General features: G+C 47.6%; 1 protein-coding gene across 1 annotated transcript in view; it reads left to right on the forward strand.

Annotated features, from left to right (window-relative positions):
* The window catches only part of LOC141099879 (proton channel OTOP2-like), a 171,205-nt gene that overhangs the window by 44,616 nt on the left and 102,666 nt on the right, over positions 1-23,923 (forward strand). Inside the window, exon 2 of the mRNA XM_073587954.1 lies at positions 20,157-20,293. Within this exon, the coding sequence (XP_073444055.1) occupies positions 20,157-20,293 (137 nt within the window). The remainder of the gene's footprint in view (positions 1-20,156; positions 20,294-23,923) is intronic.

Below are 23,923 nucleotides of genomic sequence, written 5' to 3' on the forward strand. Positions count from 1 at the left end.
ACTCTGGTGAAATTGATGCCACCTTGTTGGTGTCTGCCAATAATTTTTGTAAATGTGAAGACTCCTGGTTGGGTCTCTCCTTTATGTGTGTTGCCTGTAGCAGTAGGCAACCGAGACCGTCAGGCCACACTGCTTTTGAGTCAATTATCCATGTTACTATCCTTACATTTTTCTGACAATAGTAGTCTACAAAATGGATATTTGTGCCACCTGAGTGTGGCTGCGCATCAAAGCAGGTTGAACTGTTGCATGTGGTATGAGGGCTCCCAGCACAGCAGGCCTACACTGATCCCTCACCCACCTCGTCTTAATTTGATGTTCAATTTAAAGCTGTAAATGCTGGCCTAGATCACAATACCTCATGCATGGCTGATTGCTGCCTTGCCATGCTAAATTTGTAATGTGGGAGAATTGAGGCCACTTTCCTAGTGTCTGCCCCTCATTTCATGTGTTTTGGCAGCTTTTGGGCCCCTTTGAAGGTGTTGTGTATGCATTTGTTTTTGCCTGCCATAGACTTGAATGGCATTGGGCTATGTTCGGCGAATATTCAACGAATAAATTGGCGAATATTGCAAATTTGGCCATCATAATCTGAGCTGAACATTGAAATATTCACTCATCTCTACTGAAGACATATGTTTTTTATGGGTACTCCCCTTTTTATATCTGCAGTGTTCCATATCCACTTCCCTCCATAGGCCTATATTGTTGGCATGTAATTTGTAAAATTCTTTCTGGATTAATAAAAGGATGGTTTGATTATATTTGATGGTTGTTTTTGCTCCATTTTGTGCTCATGTTTTATATGAAGACTTATGTTGGTCTAAGCAGGCGAACCCCTCAGAGATAAGGACTTTGCTGTAATTTAAAAATTTGTTTTCTGTTCTGCCAGAAAGGCCATGTTTACTTTGTTAAACCCTGCTATGGTTTATGCTGTCCTATAATAAACCAGCAGGTGATTTACCCAAGAAACGTTCCAGTGTCTACCTCTGAAAGGAGCTTAGTGAGTCAACCCCTCATTCCAGAAATCAAATGACATGTGCTGAAACAATGATTTTTGACCACATTTGAGATACTGGCGTACTAAAAAGAAATTTTGGGGTTCGTAGTCTTCTATTACTATGAAAAATTGGGGGCTAAACTAATATTTTTGTGGCAAATTGTGTTATTTCTTGTAAAGCATATTAACAATCGTCCTGAATGTGTTGTTGAATACCTTTAGGGGTGCTGTTTTTAAAATGATGTTTGGTAGTTTAAGACATATAGGCCCATCTAAGTAACTATAAAAATGAATCGGTCCCTAAAAAAACTAATTTTTTTAAATCATTTTGAAAAAAATGAAAATTGCTGCTAGAGTTTAAACCTTTTTAATATTGTAACAAAAAGAGGTTTAAACAGTGAGCTAAATGCTATTTATAAACTATTTTGTTCACTATGACTATTTTAATAGTCTAAAAATTCAGAGTTTAAAAATCGTTAATTTAAATCAAATTTCTCATATTTTCTTAAATAAACACAAATCATATTGGTCTAAATTTACCATGAACATAAAGTACAATGCATCATGGAAAAACAATCTCAAGATCACAAGGATATGTAGAAGCATTCCAGAGTTGTTACCGCATAAAATGACACATCAGATAGTAAAAATGTAAAAATGTGGCCTTTTCAAGAACATGAAAACAGGTTTTGACAAAAAGGGATTATTGAGATTATCCTGTTTTAACTTGTATTGCTACATAAGATTGGAGACATGAAATAACAAACTGAGCTTTATTCACCTTGCCTGGGTCCAGTGGTGCCTTTCCGCCTCTGCTACAGTCTTTGTGTCATCAAGACTGAGGATAGAGGATTGATTTAGTTCAGTCAGCACTAAACTAAGAGGGTCAAAAATAATCCGCACTCTAGATGTAGAATTTATTTTAATTAAATTTCAGAAAAGTCAAATACAACATTTTAAAGCATAATTTCCCTGCTTGTCAATCCTTTTAGTCCATTTGTCAACAAGCTTTCATATTCTATCTTTAAAAAATATTTTAAGCTGAGGAGCAATCCACAAATATACCACGGTCATCACCTCTTCATCATCAGACATGGATCTTTGTCATTGTAGGGCATTTTCAGATTACCAAACACCTTCAAACAATGTCTGTTTAACAGAATTAGTTGATGTTCCTGCTCAATGTTGCTATCAATCGTGGTTATGGACGGTCATCCGACTCCTGCTTTATGGCTGACACTTGTGTAGGTTACTAGCAGGTGCGTAGGATGCAGTGACAAGCAGTAGGCAGAGCAAGTGTTAACGGGTGTTTTTTATATAACAAGAGAAAAAGATAACAATGCTTTCTCCACACAGGGAGTTGAAATACAGATGGTGCGTCACGTTGAGGAAGCGGTCCTGGATGTACCAGAGGCACTGTCTCTTAGTGGCAGTGAAGAGTCCGGGAACTTTTGGTGGGCCGCTGTATGTCTGGGAACCAGTGGCTGTTGTTTCAGCTAATGAGGTGGAGAGATCCAGTATCAAGGCTGCAGCCGTGGCTGTAGAATTGAAGTCTCTGACGGGGGCTGTGCATCCTATGCTGTCATCGGTCAATCGTTGCGCAGTACGGTCAGCATTTCCTGCCTGCGGACACGTAGGGTTAGCATCCAGCAGCGGTAAGCGGTCACTGGCGCTGTTGCAGGATGCTGGGAAGTACGCACTCAAGCGTAGTCTGAAGTCTGTTGGATTACCCACAGGGAGAGAGCAGGGGAAGGTTACCCTGACACACCTCCTGTCTTCCCGCCAAAAGCCCGGGTTCCCGCTTACAGCCCTTTTTATAAGAGAAACGCCCTTGGCAGCAGGGGTTACAGGTCTGTCCCAGTCAGGTTCTCTGTCCCCCAGCAACACTAGTGGTAGTCCCAATGGTTCCGGCCAGAGACACCGTTATTTTTATTGTTCCGGTCCTTCCTCCCACATTCTCCTACTCTTTTTGCTCGCCATTCCATGCTAGACAATGCTCATATCCCTGGTGAGCTGGTCCAATGGTGAGATAATCTATCATCAGGAGTTCCAGTGGGCGGATGTCACTATAGTTTGTATGGGAGCTCTTTGCTCAGGTGGCTTCACCAGTTCACACTGCTGACATTTCCTGCAAGCCTCCTCAACCTCTGTCCGCAGTTGAGGGTGGTAGATAAATCGTTGTAACCATCGGAAAGTTTTCTCCAAGCCAAAATGCGCTCCTCCTTCATGTGCCTCATGGGCAATTTCAGGAAGTAGGGTGTTATGATGAGTCACCGAAGGAGGAAAAAACAAAATACCAGCTAAGTCCAGGAAAACCATAGAGGTTGGCAGCTATCGGATTGCAGACCCCTGGACCTATCCACAACAACTAGCAGTAGCCGTGGGGGGTTCCTACGGTGCCCTAGACCCCTCGATCACAGCCGGAGAACTATATAGCCTAAAGACAGAAATGGGAAAAACTAAACTGCCCCAGAGCAGACCCCAAAGCAATAGGCAGCCCCCAACATATAATGACGGTGAAGCAAGATGAAAACACTATGTTACGCTACAGGAGATGTGAGCAAGAGTGGACCCACTGGACCGTGACGTCGAACCCTCCCTGAGCGAGCGCACCAGGTGGACCGACCCCTATACAGGGATCGTTTGGGAGCAGGCTCAAGAAGTTCAAACGTCACGGCAGCCAGGACCAGGGGTCGGCTCAAGAGGATGAGCTCCAGGGAAGCGGTGGAGGGCCGGCGAGATTTCTGGGATAACCAGGGTCCGGGAGCAGAGACAGCGGAGCGGGCGGACAAGGGAGAGAGAGCAGGACCTGGGCGGAGGCAGGAGTACACCGTACTGCAAAAGAAAGACACAGGAAGGGTTAGCAGGGAAGCAGGCAGGCAAGGCACAGGAGCAGGGAGGGCGCGGGCTGGAGCAGACAGCGAGCAGCAGCGCGCACGGCCTAGACTAAGCGAGGAAACTCGACAGTCAGGCGCCTCCCCTAAGGGAGGGCGGCCTGAAGTACCTGCGGGTGGCCACCGATTGGCCAGGTGATGAAACCGGGTCAGGGCATGGTGATAGACGTCCGTGCTGAAGGGACGCGCGGTCTGACCCCCCGGCGCGTGCACGGAGGCAACGTGCGCGCGGCAGAAGGCAGAGGAGGAGCGCGCCGGGAAGCCGCCCGTCGGAAGGGGGGAAGATTGGAGGCGCGCGCCGGAGCTGTCAGGCAAGAGGGACCCGGAGCGGAAGCAGACGGCGCTGCGGGACCAGCGGTAAGTATGGAGGCGATGGAAGCAGCGGTGCTGACAGTACCCCCTCTCTTACATCCCCCTCTACTGTGTCTGGCAAAAAACCTCTTAAGGATGAGTGGAGCATTGACGTTTTCCCTCGGCTCCCAAGATCTCTCCTCGGGACCAAAACCTTTCCAATCGATGAGAAAAAACGTTTTACCCCTTACCCTTTTAGAGGCCAAAATGTCTCTTACCTCAAAAACATTATCAGCGCTGACTGGTGGGGGAGAGGGTTTCGGAAGCGGGTGGAAACGATTCAGGACAACCGGCTTAAGGAGAGAGACATGGAAGGTGTTGGAGACTCGGAGCGAGGCAGGCAACTCCAACCGGTAGGACACGTTGTTGATACGTTTGAGAATCTTAAAAGGCCCAATGTAGCGAGGTCCCAGCTTGTACGAGGGGAGCTTCAACCTAATATACTTGGCAGAGAGCCAAACTTGTTGTCCCGGCAGATAAGTAGGAGAGTCCAAGCGTCTCTTGTCCGCATGTCTCTTCATGCGCTCTCCGGATCTCTTGAGAGCTTCTTTAGTCTCGGACCAGACCTTGGAGAATTCCATGGCCAAGGAATCTGCTGCCGGCACCCCGGAGGTAGTGGCAACCGGTAACGGGATCCCAGGATGCATCCCAAACACTACAAAAAATGGAGACTTGGCCGAGGACTCGCTGGAATGATTATTGTAAGAAAATTCTGCCCAGGGGAGGAGATGGACCCAGTTATCTTGGTGGGCGTTAGAGAATAGACGTAGATATGACGCTAGTACCTGATTGACGCGTTCCACTTGCCCGTTGGACTGAGGGTGGTATGCGGAAGAAAAGTCTAATTTGACCTCCAGAAGTTGACATAGGGCTCTCCAAAACCGAGAAGTGAATTGTACCCCACGATCAGAAACAATATGCTGCGGGAAACCGTGAAGGCGGAAGATCTGCTGGACAAAAATCTTCGCCAATTCAGGAGCCGAGGGTAGTGCTGGCAGAGGAATAAAATGGGCCATCTTAGAGAAGCGATTGACTGCTACCAGGATAGTCGTGCATCCGGACGAGTTGGGCAAATCGGTGACGAAATCCAAGGCTATATGCTGCCATGGAACCGAAGGGATGGGCAGCGGCAGCAGAAGACCGGAGGGTGGCCGTCTGGGAACTTTGACCTTGGCACAGGACGAGCAAGATGCCGTGAAGTCAATCACATCCTGGCGAAGTGTAGGCCACCAATAGAAACGATTAATGAGATCCAGCGTTTTCCTGATTCCCACATGCCCCGAAAGTTTAGAGGAATGACCCCAGCGCAGCACCTCTCTCCTATCAGCCTCAGAGACGTAGGTCTTGCCTGGAGGAGGAGTGATGAGATTCACTGGAGCCACTGTAATGATCTTGGCCGGATCGATGATATGAGCCGGTTCCTCCACCAGATCTGGAGATTGCAGAGACCGGGACAATGCGTCAGCCTTGACGTTTTTAGGTCCGGGGCGAAAACGTATCTCGAAATCGAACCGTCCAAAAAAGAGAGACCATCTGGCTTGCCGGGGGTTCAGTCTATGGGCTGTCTGGAGGTACGCTAGATTTTTGTGATCGGTAAAGATGGTAAATGGGTGGACCGACCCCTCCAGAAGATAGCGCCACTCCTCCATTGCCAATTTTATGGCTAACAACTCGCAGTCCCCGATGGAGTAATTACATTCGGCGGGAGAGAACGCCTTTGAGAAGAACCCACAGGTAGCCAGTCGCCTGGACGAGGATCTTTGAGAGAGAACAGCACCAGCTCCTGTGGACGAGGCATCTACTTCCAAAACGAAGGGTTTGTTAACTTGGGGACGGTGGAGCACAGGTGCTGTCGCAAAGGCTTGTTTCAAACTGGAAAAAGCCTCTTCAGCCTCTGGTGGCCAGAGCGAGGGATCGGTACCCCTGCGAGTAAGGCTGGAAAGGGGTTTGATGAGAGATGAAAAATGTGGCACAAATTGACGATAATAATTGGCGAAGCCGAGGAACCGTTGAATTGCCTTGGTACCCACCGGGCGAGGCCATTGGAGAATTGCCGACAATTTCTCAGGATCCATCTCTAGTCCAGAATCCGACACCACGTAACCCAAGAAGGGCAATGAAGATTGCTCAAAGAGACACTTCTCAAGCTTCGCGTAGAGATGATTCTCCCGCAGACGCTGTAGTACCTGACGAACACTCCTTCTGTGCGATGCCAGATCCGGGGAAAAAATAAGGATGTCATCTAGGTATACTACCACGCAGGAGTATAGCAGGTCTCGGAAGATGTCATTAACGAATTCCTGAAACACCGCGGGAGCATTGCAGAGGCCGAAGGGCATGACAAGATATTCATAGTGCCCGTCCCGGGTGTTAAAGGCCGTTTTCCACTCGTCGCCGGAGCGGATGCGAACGAGGTTATAGGCTCCGCGCAGGTCCAGCTTAGAAAAGATGCGGGCTCCACGTAAACGGTCGAAGAGTTCAGGAATAAGCGGCAAGGGATACTTATTCTTGATCGTAATGTTGTTTAATCCCCGGAAATCAATACAAGGACGAAGTGAACCGTCCTTCTTCTTCACAAAGAAAAACCCGGCACCGGCAGGCGAAGAGGACTTTCGGATGAACCCTCTGGCTAAATTATCCCGGATGTATTCGGACATGGCCGCGGTTTCAGCTGGAGACAGGGGATAAATTCGCCCTCTGGGCGGTGTGGTTCCGGGTCGTAGGTCGATAGGACAATCGTACGGCCGATGTGGGGGTAGGGTCTCTGCCTCTTTCTTGTCAAAGACATCCGAAAACGACCAGTATGCAGCAGATAAGCCAGCAGGGCCCGAGGAGACAGGAGAAGGAATAGCCGGGAGAACGGATCCTAGACACCTCTCTTGGCAAGGATGTCCCCAGCGGAGAACCTCCCCAGAACGCCAATCCAACACGGGTTCATGTGTCCTAAGCCAGGGAAGCCCAAGTAGCAGAGCGTGGGACAGGTTGGGTAGAACGTAGAATGCGATCAGCTCCTGGTGCAAGGCCCCGACTTGCAGACGGACCTCCTCCGTAACCTGGGACACCGATACCTGCAGAGGTCTCCCATCCACAGAGGCGATAACACGTGGAGTCTTTAGGGTAATTACGGGAATCCGGTACTTCCTCGCCTCTCTTAACCGGATGAAATTTCCCGCCGCGCCCGAGTCCACATAGGCCACCTCCGAAGCACGTCTCTGACCAAAAACCAGCTGCACTGAAAAAGTAAGAGGATGAGAGGAGTGGGACACACCTAGGGCGGCCTCTCTTACCTGACCTAGGTGGAGGAGTTTCCCGGTCTCTCAGGACAAGATCGTAGAAAGTGAGACGCGCTGCCACAATACAGGCACAATCCCTCCGTCAGTCTCTCCCTCCGGCGCTGTTCCGCCAACTTGACCCGATCTACTTGCATCGGTTCTGGTGCCGAACTGGAAGATGGCCCAAGTGGACGTGGAATAGAGGGCCTATGGAGAGAAGAAGAAGAAGATCTCAGCGGTCTCCTCTCCCTAGCGGCCTCGCGGTTACGCTCCTGGAACCGGAGGTCGATCCTGGTGGCCAAGGAAATGAGATCCTCTAAGTTAGGCGGGGTATCTCGTCCCGCCAGTTCGTCCTTAATCCTGCCCGAGAGACCACGCCAGAAGGCCCCAACCAAAGCCTCATTATTCCACTCCAACTCAGAGGCCAAGGTACGGAATCGGATGGCGTATTGTCCGACCGTGAGCGAACCCTGAGTGAGGCAGAAAAGGGACTCAGTCGCGGAAGCCAACCGACCGGGCTCGTCAAAAACTTTACGGAAAGTGTCCGTGAAGGTCTGGAGGTTACAAACTATAGGGTCATCCCGTTCCCACAGGGGATTCACCCAGGAGAGGGCCTCTCCCTCCAAATGGGACACAATGAAGGCTACTTTTGCCCGGTCAGTGGGATACTGCTGAGGCAGAAGTTCAAAGTGCAACCGGCACTGATTCAAAAAACCCCTGCACAATTTTGGGTCGCCGCCATACCGTGGCGGTTTACCAAGCCTAGGGGATGGGGCATGTACAGGATCTGGAGTACGAGACGAGTCTCGTGCGGCTGCGGACTGGAGGGAGAGCAGCCGATCGTCGACCGAAGCCATATAGGAGAGGATATGAGCCTGGGTATCTCGTTGTTGACCCAGCTCCTGCTGAAGACTGGCCAATTGGGAGGCGTTGCTGGGATCTGCGGCCTGTAGGGCCGACAGGCGGGAGTCCATGGTCTTCATAAAAGACATTATGCGGGTTTGGTTCTCCCGTAAGAATACTAGCTCTTTCTGGGCAGCGGTCCCGGCGGGGTCCATGGCCTGACTGTTCTGTTACGCTACAGGAGATGTGAGCAAGAGTGGACCCACTGGACCGTGACGTCGAACCCTCCCTGAGCGAGCGCACCAGGTGGACCGACCCCTATACAGGGATCGTTTGGGAGCAGGCTCAAGAAGTTCAAACGTCACGGCAGCCAGGACCAGGGGTCGGCTCAAGAGGATGAGCTCCAGGGAAGCGGTGGAGGGCTGGCGAGATTTCCGGGATAACCAGGGTCCGGGAGCAGAGACAGCGGAGCGGGCGGACAAGGGAGAGAGAGCAGGACCTGGGCGGAGGCAGGAGTACACCGTACTGCAAAAGAAAGACACAGGAATGGTTAGCAGGGAAGCAGGCAGGCAAGGCACAGGAGCAGGGAGGGCGCGGGCTGGAGCAGACAGCGAGCAGCAGCGCGCACGGCCTAGACTAAGCGAGGAAACTCGACAGTCAGGCGCCTCCCCTAAGGGAGGGCGGCCTGAAGTACCTGCGGGTGGCCACCGATTGGCCAGGTGATGAAACCGGGTCAGGGCATGGTGATAGACGTCCGTGCTGAAGGGACGCACGGTCTGACCCCCCGGCGCGTGCACGGAGGCAACGTGCGCGCGGCAGAAGGCAGAGGAGGAGCACGCCGGGAAGCCGCCCGTCGGAAGGGGGGAAGATTGGAGGCGCGCGCCGGAGCTGTCAGGCAAGAGGGACCCGGAGCGGAAGCAGACGGCGCTGCGGGACCAGCGGTAAGTATGGAGGCGATGGAAGCAGCGGTGCTGACACACTAACACAGATAGAAAGATAGGTTGAGCAAATGATGGGGCCCAAGCTAACTACATAGGACAGGATAGGAAAGCTGCTGTCTGCCATCCACAAAAACCCTATCAAAATGAGCCAACCGACTGATAGGAAAAACAGGCCCTGAAAGAAGGGCGTCGGCAGCCTTATATCCAGTAATCAATTCCAGCCACCCAGTCATCATCTAGCTGCCCAGGTGTTTGGTAATCAGCCTCACCACCTTCCTTCACCAGAGGAGGGAGTTCATCAGACCTCAATGGTGAAGGGAAAAATGAACTCACAACAGTACCTCCCCCTTGAGGAGGGGTCACCGAACCCTCATCCATGCCACCAGGGCGATCCGGGTGAGCCCGATGAAAGGCACGCACCAATCTTTCGGAATGAATATCAGAGGCAGAGACCCAGGAATTATCCTCCTGACCATAACCCTTCCACTTAACCAAATACTGGAGTCTCCGTCTAGCCAGACAGGAATCCAGTATCTTCTCTACCTCATATTCCATGTTACCTTCAACCAATATAGGGTCAGGAGGTGCCACCACAGGAACTACTGGTTCAACAAACCTCTTCAACAAGGACTTATGAAACACATTATGAATTTTAAATGTGACAGGAAGAGCCAACCGAAAAGAGACCGGATTAATAATCTCCAAAATCTTGTAAGGTCCAATAAATCTAGGCTTAAACTTAGGAGAAGCCACCTTCATGGTGATATTTTTTGATGACAACCAAACCATATCACCCACCTTAAACTGGGGACCAACGGTCCTACGCCGGTTGGAAAACTGCTGGGCCTTTTCCTGGGAGAGAGACAACTTATCCACTACTTGGTCCCAGATCTTGTGCATTCTCTCCACCACAGTGTCAACACCTGGGCAGGCAGAAGGCTCCACCTGCCCTGAAGAAAATCGAGGGTGAGAACCAAAGTTACAAAAAAAAGGTGACATCAAAGTGGCAGAACTAGCTCTATTATTCAAAGCAAATTCGGCCAAGGGCAAAAATGAAACTCAATCATCCTGATCGGCAGAAATAAAACATCTCAAATACGACTCCAAAGTCTGGTTTGTTCTCTCCGTCTGCCCATTGGTCTGAGGGTGAAACGCAGAGGAGAAGGACAACTGAATTCCCAGCTTGGAACAGAAAGTCCTCCAAAATCTAGACACAAACTGAACTCCTCTGTCAGATACAATGTTCTCAAGAATCCCGTGCAAGCGATCCACCTGTTGCAAAAACAAGGGCACCAACTCAGAGGTAGATGGCAACTTAGGGAGTGGTACAAGATGGACCATCTTAGAGAATCTATCACAAAGCACCCACTAACAGTCATTCTCTGAGAGACAGGCATATCAGAGATAAAATCCATTGAAATATGGGTCCATGGCCTCCTGGGCACCGGCAAAGGCATCAACAAGCCACTAGAGCGAGAACAAGGTTTAGACCGGGAGCAAGTCCCACAGGACTGCACAAAATTCCTGACATCATGAGACAAGGAGGGCCACCAAAAAGACCGACTCACCAGATCTCTAGTACCAAAAATACCTGGATGACAAGCCAATGCAGAGCAATGAACTTCAGACATCACTCTCTTCCTCCACTGGTCAGGAACATACAACTTTCCACTGGGACAACGCTCAGGTTTGTCCTCCTGAAACTCTTCCAAAGCACGTCTCAAATCAGGCGAGATGGCAGAAAGAACTACCCCCTCGCCTAAGATGGTAGCAGGCTTAGTCACAACAGGAGAATCAGCAAGGAAACTCCTAGGGAGGGCGTCAGCCTTGACATTTTTAGTGCCCGGAAGAAAAGAGACCACAAAATCAAAACGTGTGAAAAACAAGGCCCACCTAGCCTGTCTAGGATTCAAGCGCTTGGCCGACTCCAGGTAAATCAAATTCTTGTGGTCAGTAAGGACCACGACTTGGTGTTTGGCTCCCTCCAACCAATGTCTCCACTCCTCAAATGCCCATTTCATGGCCAACAGTTCCCGATTCCCCACATCATAGTTACGTTCGGATGGGGAGAACTTTCGGGAAAAGAAAGCACAAGGATTCATTTTAGATGTCACAGGATCTTTTTGGGACAACACCACTCCTGCACCAATCTCAGAAGCGTCCACCTCCACCTGAAACGGGAGTGAGACATCAGGTTGCCGCAAAACCGGAGCAGAAGTGAATCTTCGCTTCAGCTCCTGAAAGGAAGAAACAGCCTCCGGAGACCAATTCAGCACATCAGCACCCTTCCTAGTCAAATCCGTCAATGGCTTGGCAATACCAGAAAAATTAGCTATAAATTTCTGATAAAAATTAGCAAAACCCAAAAACTTCTGGAGGGCCTTCAAAGAAGTGGGCTGAACCCAATCATAAATGGCCTGTACCTTGGCCGGGTCCATTTCAATAATTGACGGAGACAAAATAAATCCCAAAAATGAAATCCTCTGTACCCCAAAAAGGCATTTCGATCCCTTGACATACAGGGAATTCTCCCTCAAAATCCGGAACACAGTCCGAACATGTTCCACATGAGAGTCCCAATTCTTGGAGAAGATCAAAATATCATCCAGATAGATAATCAAAAATTTATCCACAAAGTCTCGAAATATATCGTTCATGAAGCACTGGAAGACAGAAGGGGCATTAGTGAGCCCAAAAGGCATCACCAGGTACTCAAAATGTCCCTCTGGAGTATTAAACGCCGTCTTCCATTCATCCCCATGCTTAATGCGAATAAGATTATACTCCCCCCTGAGGTCAAGCTTGGTAAACCAGCAAGCACCTTTAACTCTGGAGAATAGATCAGAAATCAGGGGTAACGGATACTGATATTTAACAGTAATTTTGTTGAGGGCACGATAGTCAATACAAGGCCTTAATGAACCATCCTTCTTAGCCACGAAAAAAAAAACAGCACCTAAGGGTGAAGAGGATGGTCTAATATGACCCCTCTCCAATGCCTCCTTAATATAGGATTGCATAGCCTCGTGCTCGGGTACAGATAAATTGAAAAGCCGACCCTTGAGGAATTTACACCCCGGGTTCAGCTCAATTGCACAGTCATAACTCCTATGAGGAGGCAAAGACGCAGACTCATTCTCACTAAATACATCATAAAAGTCAGCCAAATAGTCAGGAACATCATGCGACTGGGGAGAGGTGGAGAAAACAGGAGCATCACTAAGGGCACACCGACAACCCCAACTCACCACAGACAAAGATTTCCAATCCAGAACTGGATTATGGATTTGCAACCAGGGAAACCCAAGAACAATGGTATCATGCAAATTATGCAACACCAAAAATCTGCAATTTTCTTGATGGTCTGGGGCAACCCACATTACCACCTGGGTCCAAAACTGAGGTTTATTCTTCGCCAAAGGAGTAGCATCAATACCCCTCAAAGGGATAGGCATCCGCAGAGGTGTCATAGGAAATCCACAACGTTTAGCAAAATCCAAGTCCATCAGGTTCAGAGCTGCTCCTGAATCCACAAAAGCCTTGGCGGAAAATGTGGACAGGGAGCAGATCAGAGAAATTGCCAGAAGAAACTTAGGTTGAACACCACCCACAGAAAACGTGTGTGCACAACGTTTCTCTTGTTTAGGGCAGACAGAAATAATATGCGAGGCATCTCCACAAAAAAAACACATCTTATTACGCCTTCTGAACTCCTGACGTTGCGCCCTAGACAAAACTCTATCACATTGCATAGGTTCAGACATTTCTTCAACAGGTGGCAACATCTCTCGTGTAGTTTTGCGTTCACGTAAACGCCGATCCACCTGAATGGCTAATGACATAGAATCGTCAAGACCAGAGGGAACAGGAAATCCCACCATAGTATCTTTTACAGTTTCTGACAAACCCTTCTGAAAGAGGGCTGCCAAGGCACCATCATTCCAGGTAGTAAGGACTGCCCACTTTCAGAATTTTTGACAGTACAACTCTGCCGAATCCCGACCCTGGCTTAATGCCAACAGGGTCTTTTCAGCCTGATCAATAGCATTAGGTTCATCATACAACAACCCCAAGGCTTGAAAAAATGCATTCACATTGTTCAGAATAGGATCATCAGGTTTCAAAGAAAACGCCCAATCCTGGGGATCGCCGCGCTGCAAATAGATGACAATTTTAACCTGCTGCGCAGAGTTCCCCGACGAGTTAGGCTTCAAGGCAAAAAATAATTTACAATTATTCTTGAAATTCAAGAATTTAGACCAATCCCCAAAAAACACATCAGGAGTGGGAATCTTTGGTTCAGCAGCATGTGAATGAGCAAGATAGGCGGAAATTCCCCGCACTTCAGCAGCGAGCTGTTCCACACGATCAGACAATTGCTTCATCTCCATTGAGAGAAAAATTCCCCCTACGGCCTCAGAGATATAGAGGAAAAAATATGCACACAAAAAAAGAAAAAAAAAAAAAATTCTGACCCTTTTTTTTTTCCCTCTTTTTTTTTTTTTTTTTTTTACAATTCTCTCCTGCTATTGAGTACCCTAGGATCTGCGGTATGGCTGGTGATTCTGTTATGATGAGTCACCGAAGGAGGAAAAAACAAAATACCAGCTAAGTCCAGGAAAACCAGAGAGGTTGGCAGCTATCGGATTGCAGACCCCTGAACCTATCCACAACAACTAGCAGTAGCCGTGGGGGGTTCCTACGGTGCCCTAGACCCCTCGATCACAGCCGGAGAACTATATATCCTAAAGACAGAAAGGGGAAAAACTAAACTGCCCCAGAGCAGACCCCAAAGCAATAGGCAGCCCCCAACATATAATGACGGTGAAGCAAGATGAAAACACTAACACAGATAGAAAGATAGGTTGAGCAAATGATGGGGCCCAAGCTAACTACATATGACAGGATAGGAAAGCTGCTGTCTGCCATCCGCAAAAACCCTATCAAAATGAGCCAACCGACTGATAGGAAAAACAGGCCCTGAAGTCGCTAGGCTTCAAAAGACTATATCAGCACTCAGGTATATTCTGAAGACAGAGCAAAAGATCAACAGATCAGAGACAAAAATGGAATTCAGCTCACCCCCGGCCGGGGATGGCAGAACTCCCAAAAAACAAGGCAAAACAAAAACAAAACTGAAGATTACAAAGCAGAGCAGAAAAACTTAGCTTTGAGATGCAGGAATCAGACTGGTATCCAAGAATCCAGCAGGAAAATCACCAGCCAGGAATCCAGCAGGAAAAACAGGCCCTGAAAAAAGGGCGTCGGCAGCCTTATATCCAGTCCTCAATTCCAGCCACCCAGTCATCATCTAGCTGCCAAGGTGTTTGGTAATCAGCCTCACCACCTTCCTTCACCAGAGGAGGGAGTTCATCAGACCTCAATGGTGAAGGGAAAAATGAACTCACAACAGCAGGGTTTCAGGTGCTACTATTTGCCATGTGGCAGCCAGCTCTGTCTGGAGCTGTATCTTCCAATATAATAACCCATTCTTCACCGGGGGAGAGAGTGCCCCTCTGGGCCGTACTAGGAAGTCTTCCTCAAGTTACACACTGTCGCAGTAGGGCGAGCTCTCTATTTTCCTGTTGTATCCGAACCCATTCATCCCTAGACCACCCCAAAATACCTTCCGTCGTCTTCGCTAGCAGCTGTTCCTGCATTGTCACCACCGTCCTGGAGGGCTCTATGGAACGCGGAATTTCTTCATTTTCCAGCTCCTCATCTTTGCTCTGTCCAGGGGCAGCATGGCAGATCCTGGAAAGAGCGTCAGCATGGCTGTTCTCCGTTCCTCTCTTGTAGGTGATTCTATACCTGAACTTCGCCATTCTGGCCACCGATCGCTGTTTTAGGGCCCCTAATTTGGTGTTTTCTAGATGTGCCAACGGCTTGTTGTCCATGTGTACTAAGACTTTGGAGCCCGACAAATATTCCGTGAACCTCTCTGTCATAGCCAACACTAACGCGAACAGCTCTAACTTAAAGGAGCTGTAGTTGTCAGGATTGCGTTCGGAATCATGAAGGGACCGACTAGCCTACACGATCACCCTCTCTCTTTCGCCCTGCACCTGAGACAGCACAGCTCCCAGTCCGTGCAGACTCCCATCAGTGTGGAGAATAAACGGCTGAGTAAAAGACAGGGGCCTCGGTTAATGCCTTCTTGAGATCTTGAAAAGCCTTCTCTTGCGGATCTTGCCAGTGGATCTTCCAACTCTTTGCACTGGACGGCGTTCCTTTCAATAAGTCCAGCAGTTGCCAGGCTCAGCGAGCAAAGTTCTTAAAAAATCAACGGTAGTATCCTGTCAGGCCCAAGAATGCACGAACATCCTTCACCGTTTCTGTAGTAGGCCAATTCTGTATGACCGCAATCTTTTCTCAAGATGGCCTCATGCCTTCTGCTGAGACTACATGCCCCAGGTACTGGATCTGGGTATGAAATAGATGGCACTTCTGCGGCTTCACTTTTAATCTGTGTTTCTGGAGACGACTGAAGACCTGCTCTAGGTGCCATAGATGTTCTTCGAACGAATCCGCGTAAACAATGATGTCGTCCAGGTTGATCAAGGTGGCTTCAAAGTTCAGGTCACCCAGGCACTTCACCATCAGCCATTGGAATGTTCCGGGGGCATTGGCCAAGCCGAAGGGCATCCGATTGAACTCAAATAATCCCATGGGCAGTATGAAAGCTGTCTTTGCCCGATCCTGATCTCACATGGGCGCCTGCCAGAATCCACTGGCCATGTCCAGCATGGAGAAATACTTTGCTCTTCCCAAAGCAGACAGAGACTCTTCAATGCGGGGAAGTGGATACGAATCCCTTATGGTACAGGCATTAAGCTTCCAAAAATATATTCAGAAACGCAGACTGCCATCCTTCTTCCTAAATAAAACAATTGGAGCTGCCCATGGGCTTTAACTTTCTCGAATTACACCCTTTTGCAACATCTGTCCCAACATCGTCTTCACCTCCTGATACAGCTGTGGGGGAATATGCCGGTAACATTCTCTTATGGGTGCCGAGTCTCTAGTTGGAATAGTTGGAATTTTGTGAGTGATGGCCGTGGTACAACAGAAATCATCCTCGTGACGGGCAAACACCTCTCTATATCGTCCCAAGAGGGTTTTCACTTGCTGCACCTGAGACTGAGTGAGCTCAGAGAGCTCAGCCCCCATCTGCTCCAGGATTATTTGCCCCTCTAGAGTATGTTTCAGCTCTGAAGCCATGGTTGAATTCACTGACACTGTCCAGGGGTCCCCCCGACAAACTTCCAGTTGCAGCATCTGGGAGGGCAGAATGTCTTCAGGTTTACACATCAAATGGGCACATTCCTGTCTCTTACTGTAGCCAGAGAGTGGGCTACCAAAAATCCCGAGGGTAACTGCTCTGAGAAAGAAGGCTCTCCACCCCTTCCAGAGAAATGCGAGCCCAGGCGGGCAGAGAGACTATTGTTTGTCCGGATGGTAATACGAACTTCGCTGACGAGGGTGCAATCACTTTCCCCAGCACTTCTCCCTCTCGACTCCCGGGCTTGGGCCACCCGCACCAGCTGTTGAAAGATTCTCCTCTGAGGGGTGGGGGAGCTCCATTGCTTCAGGGTTTCTTGTGAGGGCTCATTGAAAAGGAGACTTCAGAATTATTTTAGCACATTCATCCCTAACGTGACTGTGTGTTCACTACTCGCCTCCCCTTGAGTCAGCACCACACCCCTCCATCCTAGGTCTTTGCCACAGAAAGAAACCTGCATCAAAGCTACCTCTGCGACCGGGATTGGCAACTGGTTGGCAGCCAACAATTTTATCACGGGTCCCCATTCGGGTCTCACAGCTTCAGGGAAGTGCTGCCGGAAATAGGCCTCAGGCTTAGTAGGCACTTGGGAGCCTATATCCACCAAACATCGCACCACATGCCCCTCGAATTATGCACAGATCAACGGACACATAGACACTAAATTTGTGGAACTTCCATTACTCCCCCGTATCTGTTGCGGCTCCAAGCGGCGTCCCCCCGGCTCGGTGCCCTTTAGTTTAATGGGTGGCGGGGTTGGCTCCTCTCTCGCCGTGGACATTCCCGTTCCAGGTGTCCTGTTTCCCCACATTCGTAACAGGTGAGGGGTTGCTGTTGTGGGTACATTCTGGGATCATGGCGGGGCTCCGCCCTAGAGCGATTTGCAGCAGCTTCAGCCTGTTTCTTAACTTCCGCCAATTTTTATTTTATTTCCTGCAGTTCTTTCCTCATCTCTTCAACCCATTGGGGCTCGGCCACTGCACTCACAGATGCTTTGGTGTACTGGGCCTTCACCACCGGGACTGCCACCCCCTGCTCCTGCTCCCTCGCGCACCTCACTCCCTATTTCAGAAAACGTCAGGTGAGGATCCACCCGCATGCGCTCCCGCAGGGCCTGCTTCATCAGGGTATCACGCAGTCCAGTCACTAAGAGGTCTCGCAACGTTATGTCTATGGGGCCCACTCCCTCTGCATATGTCTGAACAGGCTAGTCCTCAGTTCCCCTACATCTGTCAGGTCCCCATGAGTCTCCTCTAGGATCTGCAGAACCTTCCCAAAGGTATCGCATTCCCTAGGGGTCCGTAACATTGCCGAGTCTTGGACTTCCCCATCTAAGGCTATAATGGCCACCTCAGCCTCTAAAGCAGGGGTCATCGGGTGCATTCTCATCAGGCCCCATATCCGCTCGGTCCAGCTCCACAGCATGGTGTTACTAACGGTGTACTTTGGCAGATTATTCAGCTTGGCCCCCAATGATATGCTGGACCTTGGGCTGACCCCAACTCCTTTGTCTGCCACCTCCATGCTGTTGGACTGCATCCTGCCGACTATGCCAATTGTAGGTTACTAGCAGGTGCGTAGGATGCAGTGACAAGCAGGAGGCAGTGCAAGTGTTATCGAGTGTTTTTTATATAACAATGGAAAAAGATAACAATGCTTTCTCCACGCAGGGAGTTGAAATATACAAGGTGCATAGGAGTTTTGTGCTGGCAAATATATGGAAGTAAAGCATAATGCGGTGACAGCCTGACTTCAGCTGTCAACAACGGTAAAAAATAACAGACTTGCTAACGGCGGGAAAGAAAAACATAGGGTTCAACTTATCAGACTCTGTCGTCCAGAGGGTGATGGTTGGAAGATCCCACTATGGCGGCGCAGAGGAGTGTCATGTTGAGGAAGCGGTTCTGGATGTACCGGAGGCACTGTCTCTTAGCGGCAGCGAAGAGTCCGGGAACATATGGTGGGCCGCTGTATGTCCGGGTACCGTTGGCTGTTGTTTCAGCTAATGAGGCAGAGAGATCCGGTTTTAAGGCCGCAGCTGCGGCTGTAGAGTGAAGTCTCTGACGGGGGCTGTCAGTTGTCAAGCGTTGCGCTAACCTTCCCCTGCAGCACCTCCTGTCTTCCAGTTGAAAGCCCCAGGCTCCCACGTACAGCCCTTTTTATAACAGACCCGCCCTTGGCAGCAGGGGTCACAGGTCTATCCCGGTCAGGTTCTCTGTCCCCCTGCAACACTAGTGGCAGTCCCAATGGTTCCGGCCCTGAGACACCGTTATCTTTATTGTTCCGGTCCTTCCTCCCACACTTCCTTGAACTGCTCTAACCATTCATGTAGGTTTCCTTGCAACAAAATAATTTCTCCATACTGTGCACAAAGTCATCAGTAAATATCTGCATCAGACACATCCCTATACTACAGAAAGGAAATCGAAGCACGGTGCTCTTGTTTCATGTAACTAACAAGTGGTTTAGCCATTGTTTCTCGCACTGCGGTTACAAATGAACTAACATAATAACTTCAAAATTGCACAACAGTGACTGAAGAGACAGCAGCCTCATACGGAAAGCGGTGATAAGACAGTGAAGCCAACAGAAGTTTTAATATAATTTAAGTGTGGAAAAAATTTTTTATATTACTTTTTTCCAACATACATTTGTGATTTTTGTTCTATGCTATACCATCAATGTTTACTCTATGCATTGCTGAATGAAATGTGCTATTACTCTTACTGGACAGCCATCTTGAAATTCGAAAGAACTATAAATCATATAATAAGTATTACCAGTCTGTATAAGTGAATGGCATGTGAATTTGCCAAAACTTGCATTTTAGTTTATTTTCATCATCTTCATATCTGGGGAGCTTAATTAAGCAAAACATGTCAGCATTGAGGCTACAGTCGTGGCAAAGAAATGGTCTACATGCATATGTGCCAAATTTATTAAGTGTTTTTGTCACATTTTATGCCTCAGTAGACAATTTGGAAATGTTTCTAGACGAGGAGGCATGGAATGCACCAGGTTTATTACTATAGTTCACAATTATTTTGGTGCAAATAATGGTGTAAACTAAACCAGTCCTAGAGTGGCATAAGGATGGACATAACATAGGGTGGCACGGTGGCTCAATGCTTAGCACTGCAGCCTTACAGCACTGGGGTCCGGGGTTCAAATTCCACTAAGGACAACATCTGCAAGGAGTTTGTATGTTCTCCCCGTGTTAGCGTGGGTTTCCTCGGGGACTCCAGTTTACTCCCACATTCCAAAGACATACTGATAGGGAATTTAGATTGTGAGCCCAATCTGTGCCAATAATGTCTGTAAAGCGCTGTGGAATTAATGGCACTATATAAAAAAGGGGACAGTGCCAATAATGTCTGTAAAGTGCTGTGGAATTAATGGTGCTATATAAATGAGTAAAATAAATAAAAAATAAATAAATCTTACAATGTCTGCCAAATTTATCACACCATCCCCACTGCGAAAAATTTGTTCCAGTTTCTGCCTGTCTTGCCTAGTTTTATGCTGTTTAACATTAAATTGGTATTAATTAAATCTGCCATATTATCTTTGCAGGGGGAATAATTTTATTTGGAATTGGCACACTTGCTATGGCTATTATTAAAATGACACATGCAGCTGAGTACATAGCCTGTGGAACACCAATGAAAATCATACAGCCAGCAATTCAGGTCGTCTTTGTCATTGTACAGGTGAGTTCACATATATTCACTCTTTTTCTTCTGGTTCCGATACGGTTGTCCACTGCAATGACCTCAAGTGTAGCAATATGTTATATGATGATGTGGCCTCTAGGGGTCTCACTACATTGATGTGTGTACTATAGAGTTAAAGAACTTGTTGGTTAGTTGTTGTTAGCAGACATTTTGTAGTGGAGGAATGCTTCACAAGTCTCATGTAATAAAAAGCCTGGAGATATCCAAGGAGTTTGATCCATGACAGGAAACAAATAACAGAACATGGTGGCAGCTGGGCACCGAACCTGCAAATCCTCAGAGCTTGTGAGAGGCTGGGACTGTACAGAGGATCACAGCACTTGTAAGTACAGATTCCCTGACATTACTGAAAAATGGACACTGGTCTGAAGCCCCCTCAGGGACTGGATATAACTTAATATAATCTGTCCCCCAGACTTGGAGACATTGGAAGGAAGAGTTTACACTGTATGTGGATCTCACAGTGGCCCCCGGTGATGACAAACGGAAAGTAAAGCTGCTTTATTACCTTTTTGGGGAAAAAGCACATAAAGCTGAACTTGGACAAATTCAAACTGAAAATGACAGAAGTGGCTTATATTGGACATCGTCTGACTTCAAACAGCGTAAAAGTGGATCCTAAAAAGGTGAGAGCAATACAAGATTTGCCTACCCCTACTGATGTTTGTGGCGTACAACGATTTTTGGGCATGGTAAATTATCTCTCCAAATTTTGCAGTGATCTGTCAGACATGTGTGAGCCACTGAGACAGCTAACCCACAAAGATGTGCTCTGGGAATGGACGGAAAGCCAGGAGACTGCTTTCCAATCAGTAAAGAAAGCAATTGCAGATGCAGCAACCCTAAAGTATTTTGATCCAGATCAAGAAGTAGTGGTACAATGTGATGCTTCAGAAAAAAGCCTTGGAGCTACATTAATGCAGAACAAACAGCCACTCACATTTGCAAGCAGAGCCCTTACAACAACAGAGCAGAAATATGCGCAGATTGAGAAGGAACTACTGGCTGTGGTATTTGGGTTGGAGAAGTTTCACCAATACACCTATGGTCGATGGGTAAGAGTACAGTTGGATCACAAACCTTTTGGAGAGCATTACAAAGAAACCACTACTGAATGCCCCAAAGAGACTACAGCGTATGCTGTTACGACTTCAGAAATAGGATTTTGACATTGGGTACTGTCCAGGAAGAGACTTACTGATTGCAGATACGCTAAGCAGAGCTTACCTTCCTATCACAAATGATGAGGAGAAAGACATTTAAACCATCAATATGTGTAACTATCTTGTAGTGTCAAAAGAAAAGTTGAAGCAAATTCAGACTTTCACAGAGAAGGATAAAAGTCTCCAGAGTTTAAAGACTGTCATCTTGAAGGGCTGGCCAAAATACAAGCAACATGCTCCAAGGGAAGTTTCACCATTCATCCACATAAGAGATGAATTGTCAGTGCAGCAAGGAATCATCTTTAAAGGAGACAGGGCGGTTATACCAGAAGTTCTCAGAAGAGACATACAGAAAACATTGCACTCTTCTCACTTAGGCATGGAAGGATGTCTACGTCGAGCGCGAGAATCTGTTTATTGGCCAGGTATAAATGACCACATTAAAAATTATATAGCACAATGTGAAATATGTGCATCCTGCAGTGATAAGCAGCCAAAAGAGACATTGCAACCACGTGAAATTCCACATAGGCCATGGTCAAAAATAGGAACGGACTTGTTCACATGGAATGACTACCTGATTACAGTGGACTATTTCTCTAACTTCTGGGAGGTTGATTTGTTGCAGGACACAAGGGCGGGAACAGTGGTTAAAAAACTCAAGGCCCATTTTGCCAGGTATGGCATTCCAGATATCGTTTTCTCGGACAATGCGGCGCAGTTTACTTTGGAAGAGTTCAAAACCTTCAGCAAGAAATGGGAATTTGAACACCAGACGTCTTCTCCCAGATATCCCCAGAGTAATGGGAAAGCAGAGTCAGCAGTAAAAACATCCAAAAGACTCATGCAGAAAGAAAAACAAGCAGGTACTGATGTATATCTGTCTATGCTGGATCATAGAAACACACCCACCCAAGGCCTAGACAGCAGTCCGGCCCAAGGCCCATCAGTAGGCGTACAAAGATACTCTTACCAACTGCTAGTCATCTGTTAAAGCCAAAGTTGCTGGGAAACATCAAAGCTAAATTACAGAAGAATCAAGATAGGCAAGCTTTCTATTACAATAAATCTGCAAAGGATCTGCCTGAGCTCCAGAGAAATGACAACATTTGGCTGCAGCCAAGCAGCACGTTTGACAAACACTGGCAAAAGGCAAAAGTTGTCCAGAAACTAGGACCTCGGTCCTACGAAATTCTAACAGAGGAAGGAAGAAGACTAAGGAGAAATCGGAGATATCTGAGGAAATCACAAGAAAGAGATGAATCATGGCCTTTTGAGCAGTATCCTGACAACCAAGACAACGAGGCAGCAAGTACAAGTCAAGTACCAACAGTGACAGCTGACCATCAGGGTGAGGATTCTGGCCAGAGACAGATAATATCAGAAGGCATATTACCAGAATCATAAGAACTACCAGATGTAGGCAGTGACACATCTTATGTTACTAGAGCTGAATTATCAGAAAGCCGGCGCACCTCAAGGATTATATCTAACTGGACTTATTATGTTATAGCTCTAACTTGGTCATAGTTATTAAGGTTGAAGGAAGACTTTAAGTCCATCTAGTTCAACCCATATCCTATCCTAACTTGCCCTAACATATTGATCCAGAGGAAGGCAAAAAAAACCCATGTGGCAAACAGTAAGCTTCACATTGGGGAAAAAAATTCCTTCCCAACTCCACATATGGCAATCAGACTAGCTCCCTGGATCAACGAAATATTAAGGAAACTAGTGTATATACCCTGTAATATTATACTTTTCAAGAAAGGCATCCAGTCCCTTCTTAAATTTTAGTATGGAATCACTCATTACAACATCATTTGGCAGAGAGTTCCATAGTCTCACTGCTCTTACAGTAAAGAATCCGTGTCTGTGAGTATGCTTAAACCTTCTTTCCTCTAGACGTAGAGGATGCCCCCATGTCCCCGTCACAGGTCTAAGAGTAAAAAGATCATTAGAAAGGTCCTTGTATTGTCCCCGCATATATTTATACATTGCAATAAGATCACCCCTAAGCCTTTGATTTTCCAAACTAAATAACCCCAAGTGTAATAACCTGTCTTGGTATTGCAGACCCCCCAGTTCTCTAATAACCTTGGTCGCTCTTCTCTGCGCCAGCTCCAGTACAGCTATGTCTTTCTTATACACCGGAGACCAGAACTGTACACATTTTTCTAAGTGTGGTCGCACTAGTGACTTATATAGAGGTAAAATTATGTTCTCCTCATGAGCATCTATTCCTCTTTTAATGCATTCCATTGTTTTATTTGCCTTTGCAGCAGCTGCCTGACACTGGCCACTAAATGTGAGTTTGTCGTCCACCCATACACCCAGGTCTTTTTCAGTGACAGTTTTGCCCAGTGTTTTACAGTTAAGCACATAATTATAAACCTTGTTTGTTCTACCCCAGTGCATGACCTTACATTTGTCCCCATTAAAG

Source organism: Dendrobates tinctorius, unplaced genomic scaffold (genome assembly GCF_039654945.1).
Source record: "Dendrobates tinctorius isolate UK_male_01 unplaced genomic scaffold, ASM3965494v1 ptg000103l, whole genome shotgun sequence".
NCBI classification, from domain to species: Eukaryota; Metazoa; Chordata; class Amphibia; order Anura; family Dendrobatidae; genus Dendrobates; species Dendrobates tinctorius.